Below are 18,704 nucleotides of genomic sequence, written 5' to 3'. Positions count from 1 at the left end.
AATTATCGGGTTGGTGTTTAAGAGCCTTAAGAGATGGTGGTTTGTGACGGCGGCCAGTGAGACCTTTCATTAAACACTCAAACATCTATGCCTATCTCATTGACAGAGTAGGGAACTCAGGGCAATGGTTATACTGCCGGGTTCTTCACACTGTAGTATTTGGCAGAGTGAAGTTTCAGAACCAGTTTTTGTAGACGGGTTATCATTGGTTGCGCAAAAGAGCCACTAGATTCTAAAGTACACGTTAGCTATATGGCTAACATGAATGTCAAAGCAGAAACCTTTTTTTATAGTCATTTAGAACTACGGGGAAGCTTCAGATTTTAGGATTATCACTCTTGTAGCCTTGGCCACTAACCTAGCCCATTTAAAGTTAAAACACATTGGATGGAGCAAAAGGATCCAATATTTTCTTCATTGACCCTATGATAAAGGGCAGGAAGTAGAAAAGGTTAAAACTAGTTCTTTGACATGCATCACTAGAACTGTAGATATGCACGCTATTTTTGAATACTTTATATAGACTTTCCTATCCTTTAAGATAACTAGCTTGCTTAGTTTGAAAAATAACTTTACATCTACATTTAGCAGGAGTGCTAAAGTACTGGCTTCCATTTGGCCTACTTCCTGTCTCTGTCCTCTGTGAGTTAATTTGACCAGCAGAGTACCACCATGTGCTGGGATACAGTCTGTGGGGTGGTCAAGGGTCCAGATGGAGACACTATTCGGTGGCTGCTTAGCTGGGCATGGATTTCCCCTGGTTGAATCACGAACACACAAAAAAACTGCCTCACTAAAAATAACTCAAAGACAAAAGTCGTGTCTCTTGACTTTAGGAGAGAAGTAACTGAGTTCCACAGAGCTTTGAGATAAGAAACATCCAACTGCAGTGTGCCTCAAAGTGAGCCGTCACAACACACCACATACACAACAGCGGACGCAATGCAAAAGCTGTTTTTCAACATTTGGCCTATTTGGCAACTAGGGTGCAGGGTTGGATCCTGACTACAGTGGCAAAGCCTATGCTAGGACTCTTACAAACAGAAAACCCACCCGTTATTCAACTCCAATTGCTCGCCTTGGTAACTACCTGGTAAAATAACATTAATAAAAACTAGGAAGACGACATGCCTCCTCTTTTCCCCCATTTTGCTGATCGGGATTACAGACCAAACCATACAACATGAATGTGGCGGTCTTTCACAGCTCTAGCTGGAGTCTTCTTGATAGCAATGACCAAGCTAAGAAAGCTTTGGGAAAATCATGAAAAAAATCGTTTTCTCAAGAATTAAGTTGAAACATTTCTACCATGGCCATGCCATGAACTTACAAGTTGGCAAACTATCTAAGAGACTGCGGTGTATCTCTGTTAATGAACGCTGAGGTTAACTTTTATAGTCAACTCTCAAAAGCTAATTTACATTAGGGGGTAAATACGGCTCTGGCCACTAGTGGCTTCCCCCCCATGCACGCTCCGGTAACCCGAAACTAATCATTCTTTGGTTCCACCTATTTAGACTGAGTAAAGGAGTTATATACATCTTGCCTGTTGAATAGCTTTGCCTCTGTGGGGTAACAAAAAACAGGTGTGAGTGCTACAGGTTTAAAAACCCAGCGTTGTTCAGTTTATGTGGCGATGTGCGAGCGTTGGACACCAGTTAGTATCTGGATACAGAAGGCAGTGCACCGTCTTGAACCTGGATGGGAAGAGAAGAGCATCAGGGACAAATTCACTTCTCTCACAGGAGCAAAGTGTTCAGTGTCTCCAAGAGTACAAAGCCATCAAAGGGATTCCTACGCACACAAAAAAAGTGTAGCACAACATGTTTTAAGGATTGTTGTCACCATTTTTGACATGTGCTGACTTGACCTAAAACGTACTTACCTAAATATTACTGCAGATGAGCCCAATGATTACTTTTGATAAGAGAAGTTGTATACAGTAGCTCCATCATGGTACAAGTTGATGTGGATAACCTGACTTCAACCTCATCCAACACAACTGGAACACTAACTGTGAAACCGGCCTATATTCATTTTTCACATCCTGCACTCAATCCATTCAGCTATTTGAATGTATTTGTTTCTGTATTTGTTTTTTCATTTGAAATGTTTAATTTGTGTAATTAATGTAGTGTAAATTGTAACTTTTTTTCTGATTCAGATGTCCACATACTCTGCAGCCAGTGTACACTTCAGAAGGATAAACTAAAAAAAAAATAAGAATCGGCGGTGCAACACAGATATCTTCTTAATGTATATGTTATTTTTTTTAAAAGGTGCATAACGTTTCGATGTAGAGTTACATCTTCATCAGAGTTCTATCATGAAAAGCTTTTACAGATATAAAAACAAGACAAAATGTTACAAAAAACTTAGTACCATTAAAAAGCTTTGATCCCTTGCGATACCGATCCTGAAGATTGCCTCAGAACAATGCTAATGGTCACGGTACCAGAGGTTGAACTACTTTTTAAGCCTGTTCTGGCCCGACTGGTAGAAAGAATCGTGATGTGGTTACGAAAGATGCTTTGATGTTGTTGCTTGAGAAACAGAAGGGCCATATTAGTAATATCAGTGATTGTTACTAATATGCCTACCTTGTGGGGTCCTCAGCCAGGGAAAAGCCTCCAACAATGCTGACCACATTTCTTTTGTTTTTAAAGCCTCCGAAGCTGAGAGTCACCTGCCAAACAAACAGAAAATGCACACCGTTAACTTTGGAGAAATGATGAAAGGAGCTCAGGAAAAACCACAAACAATAAAAAATAAAATCGGATGCAGACATTTTCATATAAAAAGTGCCAGGTAGTCAATCTGTAAAGCTCATTTCATGACAACAAACTTAATCAATTTATTTCATGGAAAGGAGGACAGACTGACATGTACTGTATGGGGTGGCAATGCGAGGCTGTACTGTGCACAAAACCACACACTCACCTGATCCAGCACCGTGTCTGTGGGCAGCTTCGGTAGGTTCTCCAGGTGAGAGTGGAAGAGGTGTGTGTGTGTGAGGGTCACCTCCAGCAGCGCTTCGATGATGTAGCCGATGGTGCAGTCGTCTGGCAGTCGGATCTTCTCTGCCGTGCTGATGAAATTTCCCAAACTGAAAGCAAGGGGACACAGTTTCAGCCTAAGAAGCATTTAAAAGTGTGTTTTCACACCAACAGCCGTTTACAGCAGCCTGTCGTAAACGTAAAAGGTACATTTAAAGAATTTGGGGCCCAGTTTTAAGGAACCAACGACTCAGCAAAGTCAATGGGCGTGTGTGCTCGTTTCGGGCGCTGTCCATTTTCTAAGAGGTTCATAAGTGCATACATTTTTTTTTTTTTTTTTTAAATGCGCCCTTGAGCACGGAGGATAGCATAAATTGGCACCTATCATAGAGGTAGACATGTTATCATTTATTTACAAGATGGTTAACTCTCTGCAAGGAGCCGCTCTCCCTTTGCCCGCTGTGCCGGTTTGTGAGTGACAGCTGGGTCAGCAAGCTTGTTACCTTAATCCCTTGTAGAGCATTATAACTTTGAATAAACCACAGGTTCCTGTTAATCTTATAATAGATGTGTGTGTTGTGTTATTTAAACAAACGATCAGAGAACTAAACGCTTCTTGTCCGTGAGTCTCCTGATAGAGCTCCGACCCCGGCAGGCACCGGCCGGGGCCGTCACGTTAGACTGTGGAGCTTTGAAATTCAACACAGTCAGACTAAATTTGCAACAAGCCATCACGTTTTGTGAAACTGCCCTTTTTTTAGCTCTACATGTTTGATTTCTTGCGTGAAAAAGTCTCAGAAGTGGATTTTGTGATGAAATAGCAGTCGGACAATGGACAAAGTTTCCAGTTGTTGCGGCGCTTTGCACGCTAACACACTTGACTTTCTGATGATATCGTGCATTGGCACAGCCCTTCTATCTATAGGAACACATCAGGGTTAAATGTAGGATTTTGTTTGGTCTGGTGATGTTCTAGTGTGAAGGCATTTTTGGGATGGGTCAGACATTTGGACCAAATACAGCTTACAGACAGGGTTGTTCTTACTGTACATAAAAAATGTTTGTTTTTTATGACAAAATGCAGCAAAGTGGGTACCCTGGCATCAGAAGGTATAACAGCTTGAATTAGTTCAAAGACCAGGTGAGTGCCTGACCTACCTGGCCCATGGGCTCATTTTCAGTGCCAGGCCTCTGCTGATACAGAAACCTGCTCCACCTGTGGCAAACCAGAACTTGACAGACACCTGAAATGAGACACAGACAGCCAGCTGTTAGGGCTGTACTTGCTTAAAAAAGTTGAATGTTTTTTTGGCGTCGCAAAGATTTTGCTTCATTGATTTTGGTTTGTGAAACCAGAATCTCTTAACAAGGTACAAGCAGACCGACCGAGCCGTCACTCTTGACCCTCTCGGCAGCCTCTATAGGATGATCCAGGCTGGGTCGGCCCAGGTAGACATCCTGGCTGTGGTGGTAGGAGGAGAGCAGCCGCAGCAGGCTGGGCAGGATCACATAGTTATCATCATCCACGTGGCAGAACCACCTACAGCACACAGAGACAGAATATACATGAGTACAAATGTATACTGCAGTCTCACACACACACACACACACACACACACACACACACACACACACACACACACACACACACACACACCTGGGACACAATACAGTGATCCATTATTTTCTTTTAAATGAGGACATGTGTGCAGTTGCGAGATGAGGAAGCCAAAATCAGTCACACTGACAAACACAATAGTGCCAGACAGTTGCAATAAAAGAAGTAGAAGAAGAGCACATTTCACAACACTGCACACCGCTTAAACGGAGTGCATCTTTTTACCAACAGGCGCGCTGTCGGCATGGAAACCAAATAAGTTGAGAGTAGGGCTGCTATTTGCTATTACGGTATGTTGATCGGTCAAAATGTCTTGACTCAAAAGGTATTTAGATTCCTTTTGTGGAGGAGTGTAAAAATAAGAAAATATTCACATTAGAGAAGCTGGAATCAGAGAATTTCAACATCTAAGCGAGTTATCTTTGCTCTGGTTAAATAATAAGTGAATTGTTTCATTATTTGTGTTTTTGTTTGTCTTTAGGTTCTGTTGTGCCAGAGTTTTTACAGAGAAAAGACAGTTTTGAGCCGGTATGTTGTTCAATGATCATTTTCCACAGACCTCTACATGGACAGTTAGTTGTGTACAGTGTACATCAGACAGAGGCAGACAAGCTGCTGGGGCGGCTGTGGCTCAGTGGTAGAGCGGTTGCCTGCCAATCGGAAGGTTGGTGGCTCGATCCCCGCCCCTGCAGTCATTGTCGAAGTGTCCTTGGGCAAGACACTGAACCACGAGTTGCCCCCGGTGCTGCGCATCGGAGTGTGAATGTGTGCGAGTGTGTATCTGATGAGCAGGTGGCACCTTGTACGGCAGCCCCGGCCACAGTGTATGAATGTGTGTGAATGGCGAATGTTTCCTGTAAATGTAAAAGCGCTTTAAGCAGTTGTTAAGACTGGAAAAGCGCTATATAAATACAGCACATTTACATTTACAAGCTCAAGCAAGCAGGCAGGCATTAACCTCGATACACATCATCTAATAACCCGGGTAAGGCTGGTTTAACCTTTAGCTTCTATTAAATAACCATTGTCTTTTTATGTGAATGCACCTTCTTTACACAAACCACACAGACTGGTGGAGTTGAAGTGCTACGCTGACATATTTACATGAAGACAGGTCTCAATTTTACAGGCAGTAAACACGAGGGGGCTTTACTGACCCAAGAGCAGTAATAAAAAAACTAAAAAAACTGGGAACAGCCTGCCTGCCAGTAGCGGATAGTACATGGTTAGTTACAGTTGACCACTAACACAGAACAGCCTCACGGTCGTTTCACCGTTGTTTGCCGCTTAACCGCGCGGTCTAAGTGAATGTTTAAAGGTCGTACAGAAACCTCAGACGCAAAACTATGCTGGGGTGCATGTATCCACCATAATAGGCAGGCCAGATGTGTAGCTTATTGTAGCCTTTTTAATTTAAATCATTCAGGTTTGTTTAAGCTATGTGAAATCAACATGGACATGTCTCCACTGAAATACAATCAGAATAATGTTGCATTTTTTTCCTCAGTTACCTTGGTGCAACACCGGACGCAGATGTGATGTGCATTCAAATATTGACTAATGTACGATGTAAATGTAGAAAGTCTTGCCTATTTTGCGCTGAACCCGGCGGCAATCACAACAAATACATTTTGGGAGTTGGACGCAACCTAGCGGCGAGCACAGCGCATGCCGCGTACAACGTGAATCGACCCTCACAGTGGAGCCCTTTCACTGCTGACCTGGCCACAGAGCCCGGTATGAGCAGAGCTGTTGAGCACAAACTGAACTGGAACATCTCCATCCTCTCTGACCGTGGCATTTGTGGGTGAAGTGGGGGCAGAGTGTTTCTGTAGTTAAACCTCCATCTCTCCACACTGAAGCTCTTTGTCCGGCAGCAGGACTTACTAATTGCTTTTAATAGCTATCAATACAGAGCTGGTCACAGTGTGATCTGTGATTGGTACTTAAACTTCATATGAGGTACTTAGGACTTCTTTAAAGCAAAGCCTCTGTTCATTTCCATTTGATTTGGTTGGTTAAACACATTGAAACAGGAAAACTATCCATGGAAAGTGGGCTCACTCTTTTTGGGGTGGACAATTTATTTTTTCCACCCCAACTGCTCAAAATATAGCAGAAGCAGTTCACTGAATTGATCCAATGGTTGATTGTTGGAGAGTTTAATGGCCACTACTTTACTTATTACTGCTCATGCCACAAAACCACAACCTTGGGACCATTGTTGCACGTCAAAGCCCTCTATCTCCTCTACGTCATCTGTCAAATGAAGGTGAAAATGCCCACACACACAAGTTGTGCGGAGTAGCAAGTAGTTTTTTCTTGTATAGGATTGTCAATTGCAAAATTTTGGGTATGATGACTTCAGTTTAAATATTGTTTACTATTTTCTGAGCTTTTGTAGACCATGACAGATCATTAAAAAAAGAAAATAATCAGAACTTTTATCCCAGTTTCCCGTAAAACTAATTCTCAGCTTATGGACGTCTGCAAAGGTTGCTTCTTTGCTGTACCACGTTAAAACAAGCATATGGATTGATACAGACTGATGGAGTCTAATGTAAAAGACCATATTCCATTACAGGCTCCTAAACCACCAATACAGGCTGTGAAGGTGTGGTGTTGTGATGATTGATGAATATCTCCCTGGTTCCTCGGTTAGATCATTTGGGCGCCCTGCTGAAATATGTTGTGGTTTTGGAAGTTGGACGACGTAATGACTATTTGCTCTATTGGTCGCTCTCTGAACAGTAAGTTCTCGCAGTTATTTCAAGATTCAAATTCATTTCAAGGTTCTCTGCTTAAGGCTAATGCTTTGTCATTCAACACACAGGGTTGCACAACAAAATCCCAGTCGTGGTCCCCTTATGCAACACAAAGAAAAATGAAAAAGACGGGGGAGTTGAAGAGTCTTACAGGCTGAGGTAAAAAAGCTGATTTGTAGGCTGGTGATAATTGACAGTTGATAATTCTCCATCACTTGCCAGAAGGCCACAGGGTGAACAGTAAGTGTTGTCTTTTGGCATTCTTTGGGCTCTGCGCAGACACCTCACCTAACCAAGATCACTGATGCTTGAAAGATGGGTACCCATAATGTTCTAGGTTGTTTTACTCGCTCGCTGCAGAGCCCTCCTGCACCTTTAAGTTTCCTAAAGAAACATAGCCGGGTTGGCTCAGTTGGTAGAACAGGCACACATATACTTTTATGCCTCAACGCAGAGGTCCAGGGTTTGAATCCGACATGTGACAATATCAGTCAGGTTCTCTGTGATGCTGATTCCCAGCAACCTAAAATTGTTCACATGCTCCACCTTAGCCCCACTGATGTATACAGGGGTGTGCAAAAAACAACAACATTAATTTCACCTAACAAAACACAGGAGACCCTGGTCCACCTTTAGCGCTGCCTAACCGGTTATTTGCAGCAGTAATGTTACACTGCTTATCTTCTGTGACTATAAACAACTGTAATAGGAGTGGATTCTGACACAAGGCGGTGTCATAAATGTCTTGTGGTTCCACTAAATGTCAGTGAGGAAAACCTAACGGCATCACAGTGGAATCTTTGTTGGAAATGAGGCAACACCCTAAAGACCACAACAAACAGGGAATGCAGGGAAGAGCCAAATCCATTAGCACTAGCATCACTGTGTAAGCCTGAATCCATATACAAAGTGGGGGACATTGATGTGAAGCCCTGCTGCTCTCTGCGTCTTGCCTCACCCGGTCACCACAGGAGCCGGTACATGCTGCAGGAATGTGTTTATATGAGAGGTGCTTATTTAGTTAAAAGCTTGGAATTTTATGACCCGCTGTCAGTATGCAGCTGATAGCTTTAATGATCACAACTCATGAACTAGAACTGCAAGCAGTAATGGGGTCCAACCCTCCTTGCGCCTATCACCCCCGATGACCCAGAGCGCGTGCAAAAGCGGGACCCAAAGAGTAACAGTGGGAAGGCAAACGTCTGTAAATATCGAGAAGTGTCAGCCGCAAGGTCTGCGGTACATTGCCGTTGCAAATATCCCTATAACATTGATTGAGTAAAAGGGACGAAACTGGTCTATGTTAGCTACGGCGCTCCCTAATGGCCGATCTTTGCAAAATTTTGTACAGTTTGGAACAGCATGCCGAACACATATCACACATTTTGTGTAGATGGCATTTACTGTGGCAGAGATTTCACAATCACAAATTTCCCATTTAAATGCATTGAGTTATTGACAAAAACAACTACGTTGATTATAACGCCCCTAATGGCCGATGTTTAGAACAAAACATTGTAGTGGGATGGTGAATAATGATCTTTAGTTCTTTGCTGCAGCTCGCTGTATATAGTTGTTGTAGCTAGCTAGGAAAATTTGTTTGGTCGTCAAATGCGCATACTTTAACGTAGCAAAATTCTTTCCATAACTTTTGGTCAGGTCCATCTTGAGATGCTATGTACCAGGTTTCGTAAAGATCCGTCACACGGCCTAGGACGAGTTAAAAAAAGTTGGGTTTTGCGCATTAAATTGGCAAAAAAACTGTTACTGTTAGAAATGGGTGTGGCCTATATCATGTTGTTCAGCTTGATTCTAGGAACACGTGAATGAAAGGTTTTCTACTGTGCAATGTGGGAGTTAAATGCAAAAAAATAGCGCCACCTAGGTCCATGACCCATCTACCCTGTAGATTTAAAGTTGCTCACAATAGTGTAAGTGGTGAAACTAAATGTGGGTACCATGGGCCTCGCCCACTTTGACCAATCAGTACCCCACTGTGGGTGTGGACTCAGTAGTGGCCCTAGATGGTACCCTCCAAATTTTGTAAAAACATCAGATGAGCCTTTAATGATATATCAATCTTTTGTACTTGTAGCGCCCCCTAGTGGCCCATTTTCGTTAAATGTGTAGGGGACATGGAAGTTCATGGCAAACAAGAATCTAAAGTTTTGCGTATTACATTTATTTTGGTTGAGATATGCCTGAGTCTGTGTTTTCATAGTTAGCGACACATTTGTCAGTGCGTTATTTGTGCAATTATTATCCTATAAAAATTATTTTCATAACTTTGTGTCAAGTCAGACTAGAGATGCTACGATCTAGCAGGAGTTTGGCAAAGTAGGATTTTGATAAATCCCAACATTTTACACAAAAGTCTAGGCGGACATGGGCATGGCCTTTATCGGGATATTCAGTTGGATCCAGGGAATACAAGGATTAATAGGTTTTGGGAGTTAAAGGGCCAAACACGTTTTTACTTCTTTAGCGCCACCTAGGTCAAGGTTTATGCTGTAGTGGGAGTTTTAGGCGGAGAAGAAAAATAGTGAAAAAAAAAAAATTCCTTATGAAATTCCTTGGACCCCTAATTGTTTTAGGAGGTTTTATAGCTTATGTACTGTACCACACCCCTGGCAGCCATATTGGATAGTTCAGCTCTTGTGTAACAGTGGTTATGGAGAGTGATATTTGTCATCTACCACAGAATTTAACAAATGCATTTCTTAAGGTGGAGTATATTTAGGAATCCTCAAGTTAAATGCGATACCTTTAAGACTTTTTAAAAAGCCATTTCCATACATATTTAGGTTACATCCCCTCCTTTGTCTGACCAGGTAAGTGTTACATATAGGCCTATGAAATTCACAATGTTGAGCTAAAACAGCACAACACGTGAGCCGACAACATTGTTTGATTGCAACGTGATGGAAAAAAACTTAAGAGGTGGAGGCATTATTCAACAGAACTAATTTTATAGATGCTGAGATTTGCATCCCCTGTTATTTCAACCCGGAAGAAAAAAAAAAAGTTTACCAAAATATATAGTTAGTTGGGTTTCTTTTTTTATAATCCGCAGAGAAATGCATGCCTTCATGTCTCAGTCCAGGTGAGTTGCAAATGCCTGAAGCATACTGATTCTATTCTGCTGAATTAGGAAAAATATTTTTGACACTACCAATTGTTTTGTCCAACAGTCCAGCTCTCTAAGATAAACAGAAGCAACAATTTGAGAAGCACATGCTGATCCAATATTGTTCTTGTTAAATTATTAAAATTATGAATTGATTATTGGAATAGTCATTCAATACCGTCAATCAACAAATCCTTTTAGCACTATCGTATTTGATTTACTTTGTTTAACTATTATCTCCCTTGTGATAGATAAATAAATACATAAATCCAACTCTCCTCACCTGGTCGTTAGCTTGGGAAACCCAGGTCTGAATCAGCAGCTCCAGTCTTGACTTGTGGTACTTCCTGGTTGTCTTCACTGCAATAAAAATGTCCTTAACCTCTAACCGGTCCCGGGACTTAGACCCTGAAAATGGACCACCCTTTCCTCCAGGGAGAGGTACAGTTTTGGAGTCCATCCCCCTCTTGGGACTATGGATATCATTCCTGGTACCTTCAGTGTCAACGGATCTCCCCTGCTCTGCTGAGCTCACGTTAGACTCTGTGGCCGAGTCAGTTTCCCCGACATGGACAGACACTCCGGGAACCTCAACCAGGTGTGATGGGACTGCCTTTGCAGGTCTGACTTGGGGTCGGGGCTGAGGCAGGTCCACTTGCCGCGCCGGGGGCTGGAAGGCAGGGATGAGCAGAAGCAGGAGGCCGCAGAATGCAAGGGAAAACAGGAAGCAGAATTTGCTAACACCCACGGAAGCTATGTGCATCCTGACTGGCCAATGGAGCGGGTTCATCAGCCTCCAGGGCTGCAGTCACTTCCAACACCACCCTGTCCCATCCTCACACCATCACATGGAATTCTACACAGAAAAAGGGAAAGGTTCATCAACATACAGTATAATATATAGACCCCCAATCATACTCTTAGGGCTGTTACAGAGTCAACGCGTCCGTACGCATATGTGTCCGCAAGGCTACATATCACTACACTTCGGCCGCCATTATGCGTTGACGCGTAACAAAATGTGGTGACACAGTTTTTGTTACGCAATGCATGCAATACTATGCATTTGCGGTGGGGGCGACATTGCAAGTACTGTAAGTTATTTCAAGTATATGTTATATTTAAAGAAGAAGATTTGAATACAGCCGACCGTTTCTGCAGTTACCCTGTCTTATTCCCCTACCCCCCCCAACATCACCAGCCTCCCGTGGTGTTGAAAGGAAGCTAAAGCGTCAGGCCGATTATGGATCCAGGATCTAGGATAGGCTGCAGGAAATACGGCAAGGAGAAGGAGGGATAGGGGGAGATAGAGCGGGTGAGGGAAAGAGAAAGGAGTGACATACACGCCACTTTTTCTGATTACCTGTGCCATTTTCTACAAAATCTCCCAGAGGAGTAAAAGCGCTGTTTGACAGCAGGACATCAAACAGCTCATGAGGCATTATGAGCCTTTTTAATCTGACTTAATTTGCCCTTCCAATATTGTAGGCTACATGCTGTTACTGTAACTGGCGTCATTTGTTATTGACATTTGTTATGTTCACAAAGTTCATTAGCCTTCATATGAAAATTAATTATACCACTGTCACCATTTCATTGTTGGATAGGCGGTACGTAAAAAATGTATGTAAAAACTAAGCAATAGGACACACTCCTCTTCAGTTGCCATTTTGAACGGAATATCAGCCGTCTCTGCTACCCCGTTGCGTGAGCGGTGTATTGCACTTCACACGTCACCCGTGGCGCTTGCGTCTGCTGTGTAGACTATGAAAGGGAGCGCGTCACTCGCGTTGACTCTGTAACGACCCTTAAGCCGACAGTAAACATGGAGACTTCAATAAAGAGAAGGGAGAGCATTAAGACCTAATTTATACAGTCTATTTAAACTCACAGCGCGATTTTATAACGATTAATGGTGCAGGCCTAAGTCAGCCTCTGTCTAAAATGCTCCATTTTAGCCCTCAATGTTTTGATTCTTTCACATTATCTGCATATCACCTCGACCTGCTTAATTATTAAACAAATATGGCAATCTTACTTTTGTCAATATGGGACCTTTTGAAGAGAGCTCTTCTAAATATATGTGCCCTGACTTTTAACAGGTATGAGCAATTGACCAATTGTCATGAACCAAATAATTTTGGAATCAACCGGTCAACACAGAGATATGAAGGAGTTTCATGCTCCACTGGCCTTATTTTGATAGCTTCTTCACGATAAAATAGTATATTTATAGTGAAACTCACTACAAAGCTCTGTAAAGTCAGGGAACTGTATATTCTGCCTAATTCTGCTTTAAGCAGCTATAATTAATATTTTTAGAATAATGTGAAGTAGGAATTGTTGGTTTTAATTTACGTGTGAGTTTCTTAAGCTGGATTTGCCCCCCACAAAATGAAACGTTTCAGTTAAGATGTGTGTAGTCTATATCCTTGACGTTCCACTTCCGGGATTGCTCCAGTGCCGCATGTCCCGCTTTCTTTGTGTTGGAATTTTAGATTCTGTGGATTTCTGAGGACTATGGTAAACTGGTCCTCAGATCTCTGCAGGGTTAATCCAGACAGCTAGCTAGAATACCTGTCCAACTGGAGTTCTCTCTCGCAGGACTATTTTGCAGAGGCTCTGCGCGGAGCTTTGTGCCACTCGTGACGATTCTGATTAGTTTAAAGAAATTCCGCTAAACCCGAGCTCGCTTTCCTCCCATCCCTCTGAATACCGTGTGGATTAGCCGCACCCTCCTTCAGCGCGCTTTGGAGGAGGGTCCGGCAAAGCGAGACTAAGATGTGTGTAACAGTTAGTCTGTGAAAGCAATGCACCAGTTTCTAGTCTATGATACGATACTGCACAAAGTCAATGGCAAACAATGGAATAGTTTTGCTAATGTATCACTATTTTTAATGGCCGACCCTGCACATCCCATACGGCAAAGTATGGAACGATGGGAAAAACTGGTTAGGACCACACTAACACTTCTGCCATTTAAATAAATGAGAAACTACTACTGAGACTACCAGTAAGTCTCTAAATACACTTTTTAGTCTCTAAATTCCTTTTTTATTATTGCTTTTTCTTGTCTAATGCTTATTAATCACTGTTCAACACTCTGAATTGTATTTTGTTATGTATGAAAGGTGCTTCATGAATAAAACTCGATTGATGGTTGATCGATTAAAAAAATGTAACAATAGCTCTCTCTATTTAACCTTTAATTTCCGTAGAATTAATTCCAAGTTTAATAGAATGTCCAGTTAACTTCTAAGAAATTATTAAATAATTACAGACCCAAGACATGAAGCAGTCATTTTACGTGTCTAACTGAAGTTGTGATGTACTGTATAAGTTACTCTAGATAAAGTTCACTCCTTAAATATTCACTTTTACACATTTTCTCACTGTGTCCACTTTGTGCCAACTAATTTAGTTTTTGAGAAAACTTTCTAACACCCCATTTTACAGCTCACTGGAGCTTACCTGCTGTTATGTTCCCCCCGGAATAACCCCCACCACACATCTGTTTCCAATACTGGTTTCTGTTCGCTACAAAAGGCCCCTGTTCAGTCCTGAAATGGATGACAGGAATCCCGATTGACCCCCCCACCAGCAGACTGGCTTTACTCCTGCTGGTTAGTGTTTTCACATACAGTCTGGTTTTGTACGAGTCATCAGTCAGAGCCAGCAGTTTATCAACAAGTTCATAAGAGTGACATCTGCGAGCCAGGCCTCCACCCGGGTTTCAGCAGGCACACCGCATCAACATGGAGGGTTTCAAAGCTCAGGCCAGAGGAGGAACTGACTTGAGAAGTATAAATCTTATACTTCTTAAAGTGCCCTATTATTCTCCTTTTCAGGTTCATAATTGTATTTTGAGGTTGTACCAGAATAGGTTTACATGGTTTTAATAAAAAAAAAAAAAAAAACACACACCATATTTTTGTTGAACTGCACATTGCTGCAGATCCTGTTTTCACCCGGTTTGTTTAGGTCTCTGTTTTAGCTCCAGAGTGAGAGATCACACTTCTATACTATCTTTGATGGGAGACGCACATGCTCAGTAGCTAGATAAGATCCCATCAGCTAGATAACTCTTTCTCCAGCTTTGGTCAGTCCAAGGCAGGGTTAGCTGGGTGACTTCCTCTAGACGAGGGCCACCTGTGGAATCCCTGCAAAACAGTGACAGGAAGTAGTTCTTTTGGAGATTATGGTCAACTAGTGAGTGTGGTAGCAGTGTTTTGCCATTGAGAACGAGCTAGTATGCTAGCGCTAGAATGCTACGGTTAGCCACCTTGTCCGGCTAGTTACGTAGAAAGCCGTGCAGATTTTGAACAGCTCACCCGGAGACTGAAGACAGAAGACATTCAAAAACCGGATCTCACTCAAAACAGCAACTTTAAGTCAGTTCTGCGTAAAGTCTACGCTGTTGCTACCTACGTTGGTACATGGAGAAACAAACCTACGCCGGACTCCACGCTGTAGCCTGACGCGCACTTCTTGAAAAGCTCTGCGTGGACAACAGGAAATCACGCTTTAGTCCTACATGGAACGTGTTTTTTAGGTTGTTTTGCTAAAGCTCTCTGTCCACACTGAAATGCTGAAACAATGTAAAAACGGTCAAATCTCTTCTTTACAGTCTATTTAGATCAAACAAATACTCAATTAATATATTAACAGACGGACAGTGCCCTATCTCGCGCCAGGCGCAGCGCAAAGCCCAACAAGTGTCTTTGCTAATTTTAGGCCGACACTGTTGTTAATGCCCTGTTGTGTGGCCACGTTGTTTTTAAAAGAAAACGCACCAGCGCCCATCTGTGCTGGTGTCCATGCTGGTCTTACAGGGAGGTGTGAACAGGTGCATTCTGGGCGTATTGCTATCTTGCGGCAGCAGAAAGCGATCCCGCCATTGACCGACAATAACCTGGTCTGAAGTCAATAACTCAGCATTTCATTGTTATTTTAACAGGGTATGTGAAATGTGCCTAGGCTCTACACTACGCTTGTCACACACACACACACACACACACACACACACACACACACACACGAGATTACATATAAAAATAATACATTGCAAATCCTCCATCATCAAAGCATTCCTCCATGGTACAAATTCGCCTGGCTTTTAAAAGGAGATGGCACTCTGATTGGCCCAGAAAACGTCAGGATGACTTTAATGGGTGTGTCTCAAATGTTATGCAAGTAACCAACTCGGGTACTCTAGCCATATAATTCAAGTACACAAATGTTTGACAGAAATGCCCAAAATGACATAAAATCCCTGTCCCAAGTAGCCATGATAAATTAGCCTGAAGCTAATGCTAGCTAGCTGTTCAGGAGGAAATTAGCCACCTCTGAATCTTTTTGTGCTTCAAGCTTCTCCATCTTCCAAATACATCTCCAATATTTACCTATCTCTGATGGTCCTGTTTGTTTTGTTTTCTGCTTTCATGGCTGTACTTACGTTACAGCTGTAGCGCACTGGGTTTACGTTCCTACAGGTAGATCTGGCAACCCGGCCTGGCTGTCAAACTGGCAACAAACAAGCCAAAACACAGACAGAAATTCCCGTCACGGAATGGAAATTACAAAAGGAGAAAACACTGGCATTAGCATTGCTGTCAGAAAATATAGTATTCCAACTTAGCATGTTTCCTTAATATCTGATTGGGGTGATTTTTTTGACTTATTACAGTAAATATATTACATATTGGACCTTTAATTCCATTTTCCTGACAATAATTACATTCTTTTCAATGCAGGAAGTTTACTTGTAACAAAATATTTTCAGTGTGGTATTGGTACTTCTGCTTAAGTAAAGGATCTGAATACTTCTTCCCCCACTGAATACAGGTTTAACAACAACTGTGCTGTCACATGGCTACACTGACAATTAAAATGTGTAAACACAAAGAGGATTAGAGCCAATAGAAAGTGCCCTTCTTTATTTATTTCCACAGCTTTCAACCATTATTCATCGTTTTCCAATCATCAAAACGGTAAGAAAAATATGCATATTACAGAAAATACAGACATTTTAACAGTTTAAGGGTGCTGCTCTGTAGCTGACCTATGACCTCCAAAAATAAAAGAATATGGAATTGTGAAAGGGCAAGCAAAGAGGGCAACAAGCAGTACCTCATAATACAAATTATACATAAAACATTTACTAATATTTCTAGTGTGCCTAGTCCACTATCAAAGTTTATCTGAAGTGTTTCTAAACTGAGCCAACATCTCATTGTTATCCCATTGTAAAGCCCACAATCTCATTTACACAGAGATTTCCAACCTTTTTAAAAGGGCACCTATGCTTCCACTGAGAGCTTCATAAAAACCAACTATGTCTCCTGATACTTTAGCCATTTCATTTAACCTTAAGATAGCTCTGGAAAACTTCCTTATCAAACAGCTGTGTTACTTCCATTTAAAAATGCTAACATTTAAGATTGCCTTGTTTATAGGCAACGTTACATACAATATTATTATGTCACAAGTGGTATTAAGAGTCAAAAAGACACACTATTGAATTCGGCAGACGTATTTCCCAAGAATTTCTCATGTTATCTGCGTTACTGCTTGACTAGCAGCGCCACATTGAAAATGTGAGAACTCTGAGAGAAACCGTTCCAAAAGTAGACTTTGCATTCAATTAGCGTATATTATATCTATGACGAGTAGCATAGTTTTATTTCCTAACGTTTACCATGTTCTCCTCTTGTTATTCGGGACGTAAAAAGTCAGTCTTTGACAAGGGCTATCTAAATAGAAAGATTTCCAAATGGAGTTTGGCGTGGTGAAACAGCTTTGGAAAGAATGGCATTTGGACCTCGCTGCAGCACTTACCATGACATTTTTGGAGGACACATTTGACGTTATTTTCCAGTACGACGAGGATGGAAGCATATAGCTTTTACTGAAAAGCAACTAGCTTACTGGAAAAACAACCGTTTCGAATAGTTGAATGATAACCTGAATGCCACCGGATCCACTGCTCGACTCGCTTTCTTTTTGTTCCGACGTGACTTTAAATTTACCGTACAGCGTTTTTCGTAGGTCCTATTCGGCCTTTTCGTAGTAGGTCAATGGTCAAATAAGCGTTCAGGAAGTTATTAAGAAGCCTTAAACCAGTATACGGTTACTTTCACTGCCAGCCCGTCCACTTCTAGTTAACCAAACATTCCACAAACCACTAAAACTCATGTCGGAAAGCCGTCTGAAGCTGGCCATGATAGCAACGTTGTTGTTCCGGTCACGTCTTTCAAAATAAAAGATCGTCGTTGTCAGAATGGTAGAAGCAAGGCGGCCCGAGTTTTATTATAGTCAAGTAAATAAAACATAAACGGTGGTAACTTTTTATAACACCCTATTAGTACAATTACAATTTCACTCAGTCGTATTGCCCATTTATTTAACGTTAGGTTATTTTCTTTTATACGTTCATAACCGCCGTTTAGGCCAATACAAAACTGATTATGCCGTTATTTACAAATTAAATGTCGGACAACGACCACGACTAGGCTGCAATGCTTGACGTTTTTATTGACGCTAAATTGTAATTCTTTAATTCTGAAAACCTTCCATGTCTGCCGTTGATTGATATTACTTTCGTCAACTTGAAGCGGGCTCAGTCATTGCTGGATTCTGTGACTATTGTTCGTTTCTGAAGTCAACTCCTTTCAGTCGTAGCTCAGCGCTCTCTGCCGGTCGTCGTAACGCAGTGTCTGGTCTGATTTGCTTGAATGAGGGAAACAATTCCGAAAATTCTGGTAGGAGGTACAGGTGCCTCAAGAGCAGGACTAACAGACTCAAAAACAGTTTCTTTACCTGGGCTGTCAGGTCCCTGAATTCATAAAGTGTGAGCGCGCCATGATGTGTAAATAATGTACTGCTTACTTCTCTCCTTTTATTGTCTATACTTTTAATGCACTGCAATTTCATTTTACACCTGATGGGCAATGACAATAAAGATTCTTATTTATCTTATCTAAGAAGATGAGAACTACATCACAAATCAATCAGACATTTTTACTGCACACATGGGTGTTCAAGTATCCTATATATAGAAGTGTGTATATATAGGCTAGTGGCACTTCTACTAGAAAAAATCCATTATGAAATATTTATTTTATCTGTTTCTTTCCCACAATTCTAACGTCATCAGAAATACTGCATAAGGTACATTCACTAGGCATGCATGCAATATT

The 18,704-nt window shown here is 41.7% G+C and overlaps 1 protein-coding gene across 1 annotated transcript; it reads right to left on the bottom strand.

Moving 5' to 3' along the window:
• Window positions 1-1,583: 1,583 nt before the first annotated feature.
• Window positions 1,584-17,725, bottom strand: rfng (RFNG O-fucosylpeptide 3-beta-N-acetylglucosaminyltransferase). Its single transcript, XM_034860851.1, has 8 exons — window positions 17,344-17,725; window positions 10,790-11,362; window positions 6,336-6,517; window positions 4,383-4,536; window positions 4,155-4,240; window positions 2,941-3,106; window positions 2,601-2,686; window positions 1,584-1,697 (listed from the first exon to the last, which is right to left on the bottom strand). Exons 2-8 carry the CDS (start codon window positions 11,294-11,296, stop codon window positions 1,622-1,624), a joined length of 1,257 nt encoding a protein of 418 aa, XP_034716742.1. The 5' UTR covers window positions 11,297-11,362; window positions 17,344-17,725; the 3' UTR covers window positions 1,584-1,621.
• Window positions 17,726-18,704: the final 979 nt, after the last annotated feature.

The sequence above is a fragment of the Etheostoma cragini genome, chromosome 21 (genome assembly GCF_013103735.1).
Source record: "Etheostoma cragini isolate CJK2018 chromosome 21, CSU_Ecrag_1.0, whole genome shotgun sequence".
NCBI classification, from domain to species: Eukaryota; Metazoa; Chordata; class Actinopteri; order Perciformes; family Percidae; genus Etheostoma; species Etheostoma cragini.
This window is presented reverse-complemented; position numbering and strand designations above follow the sequence as displayed.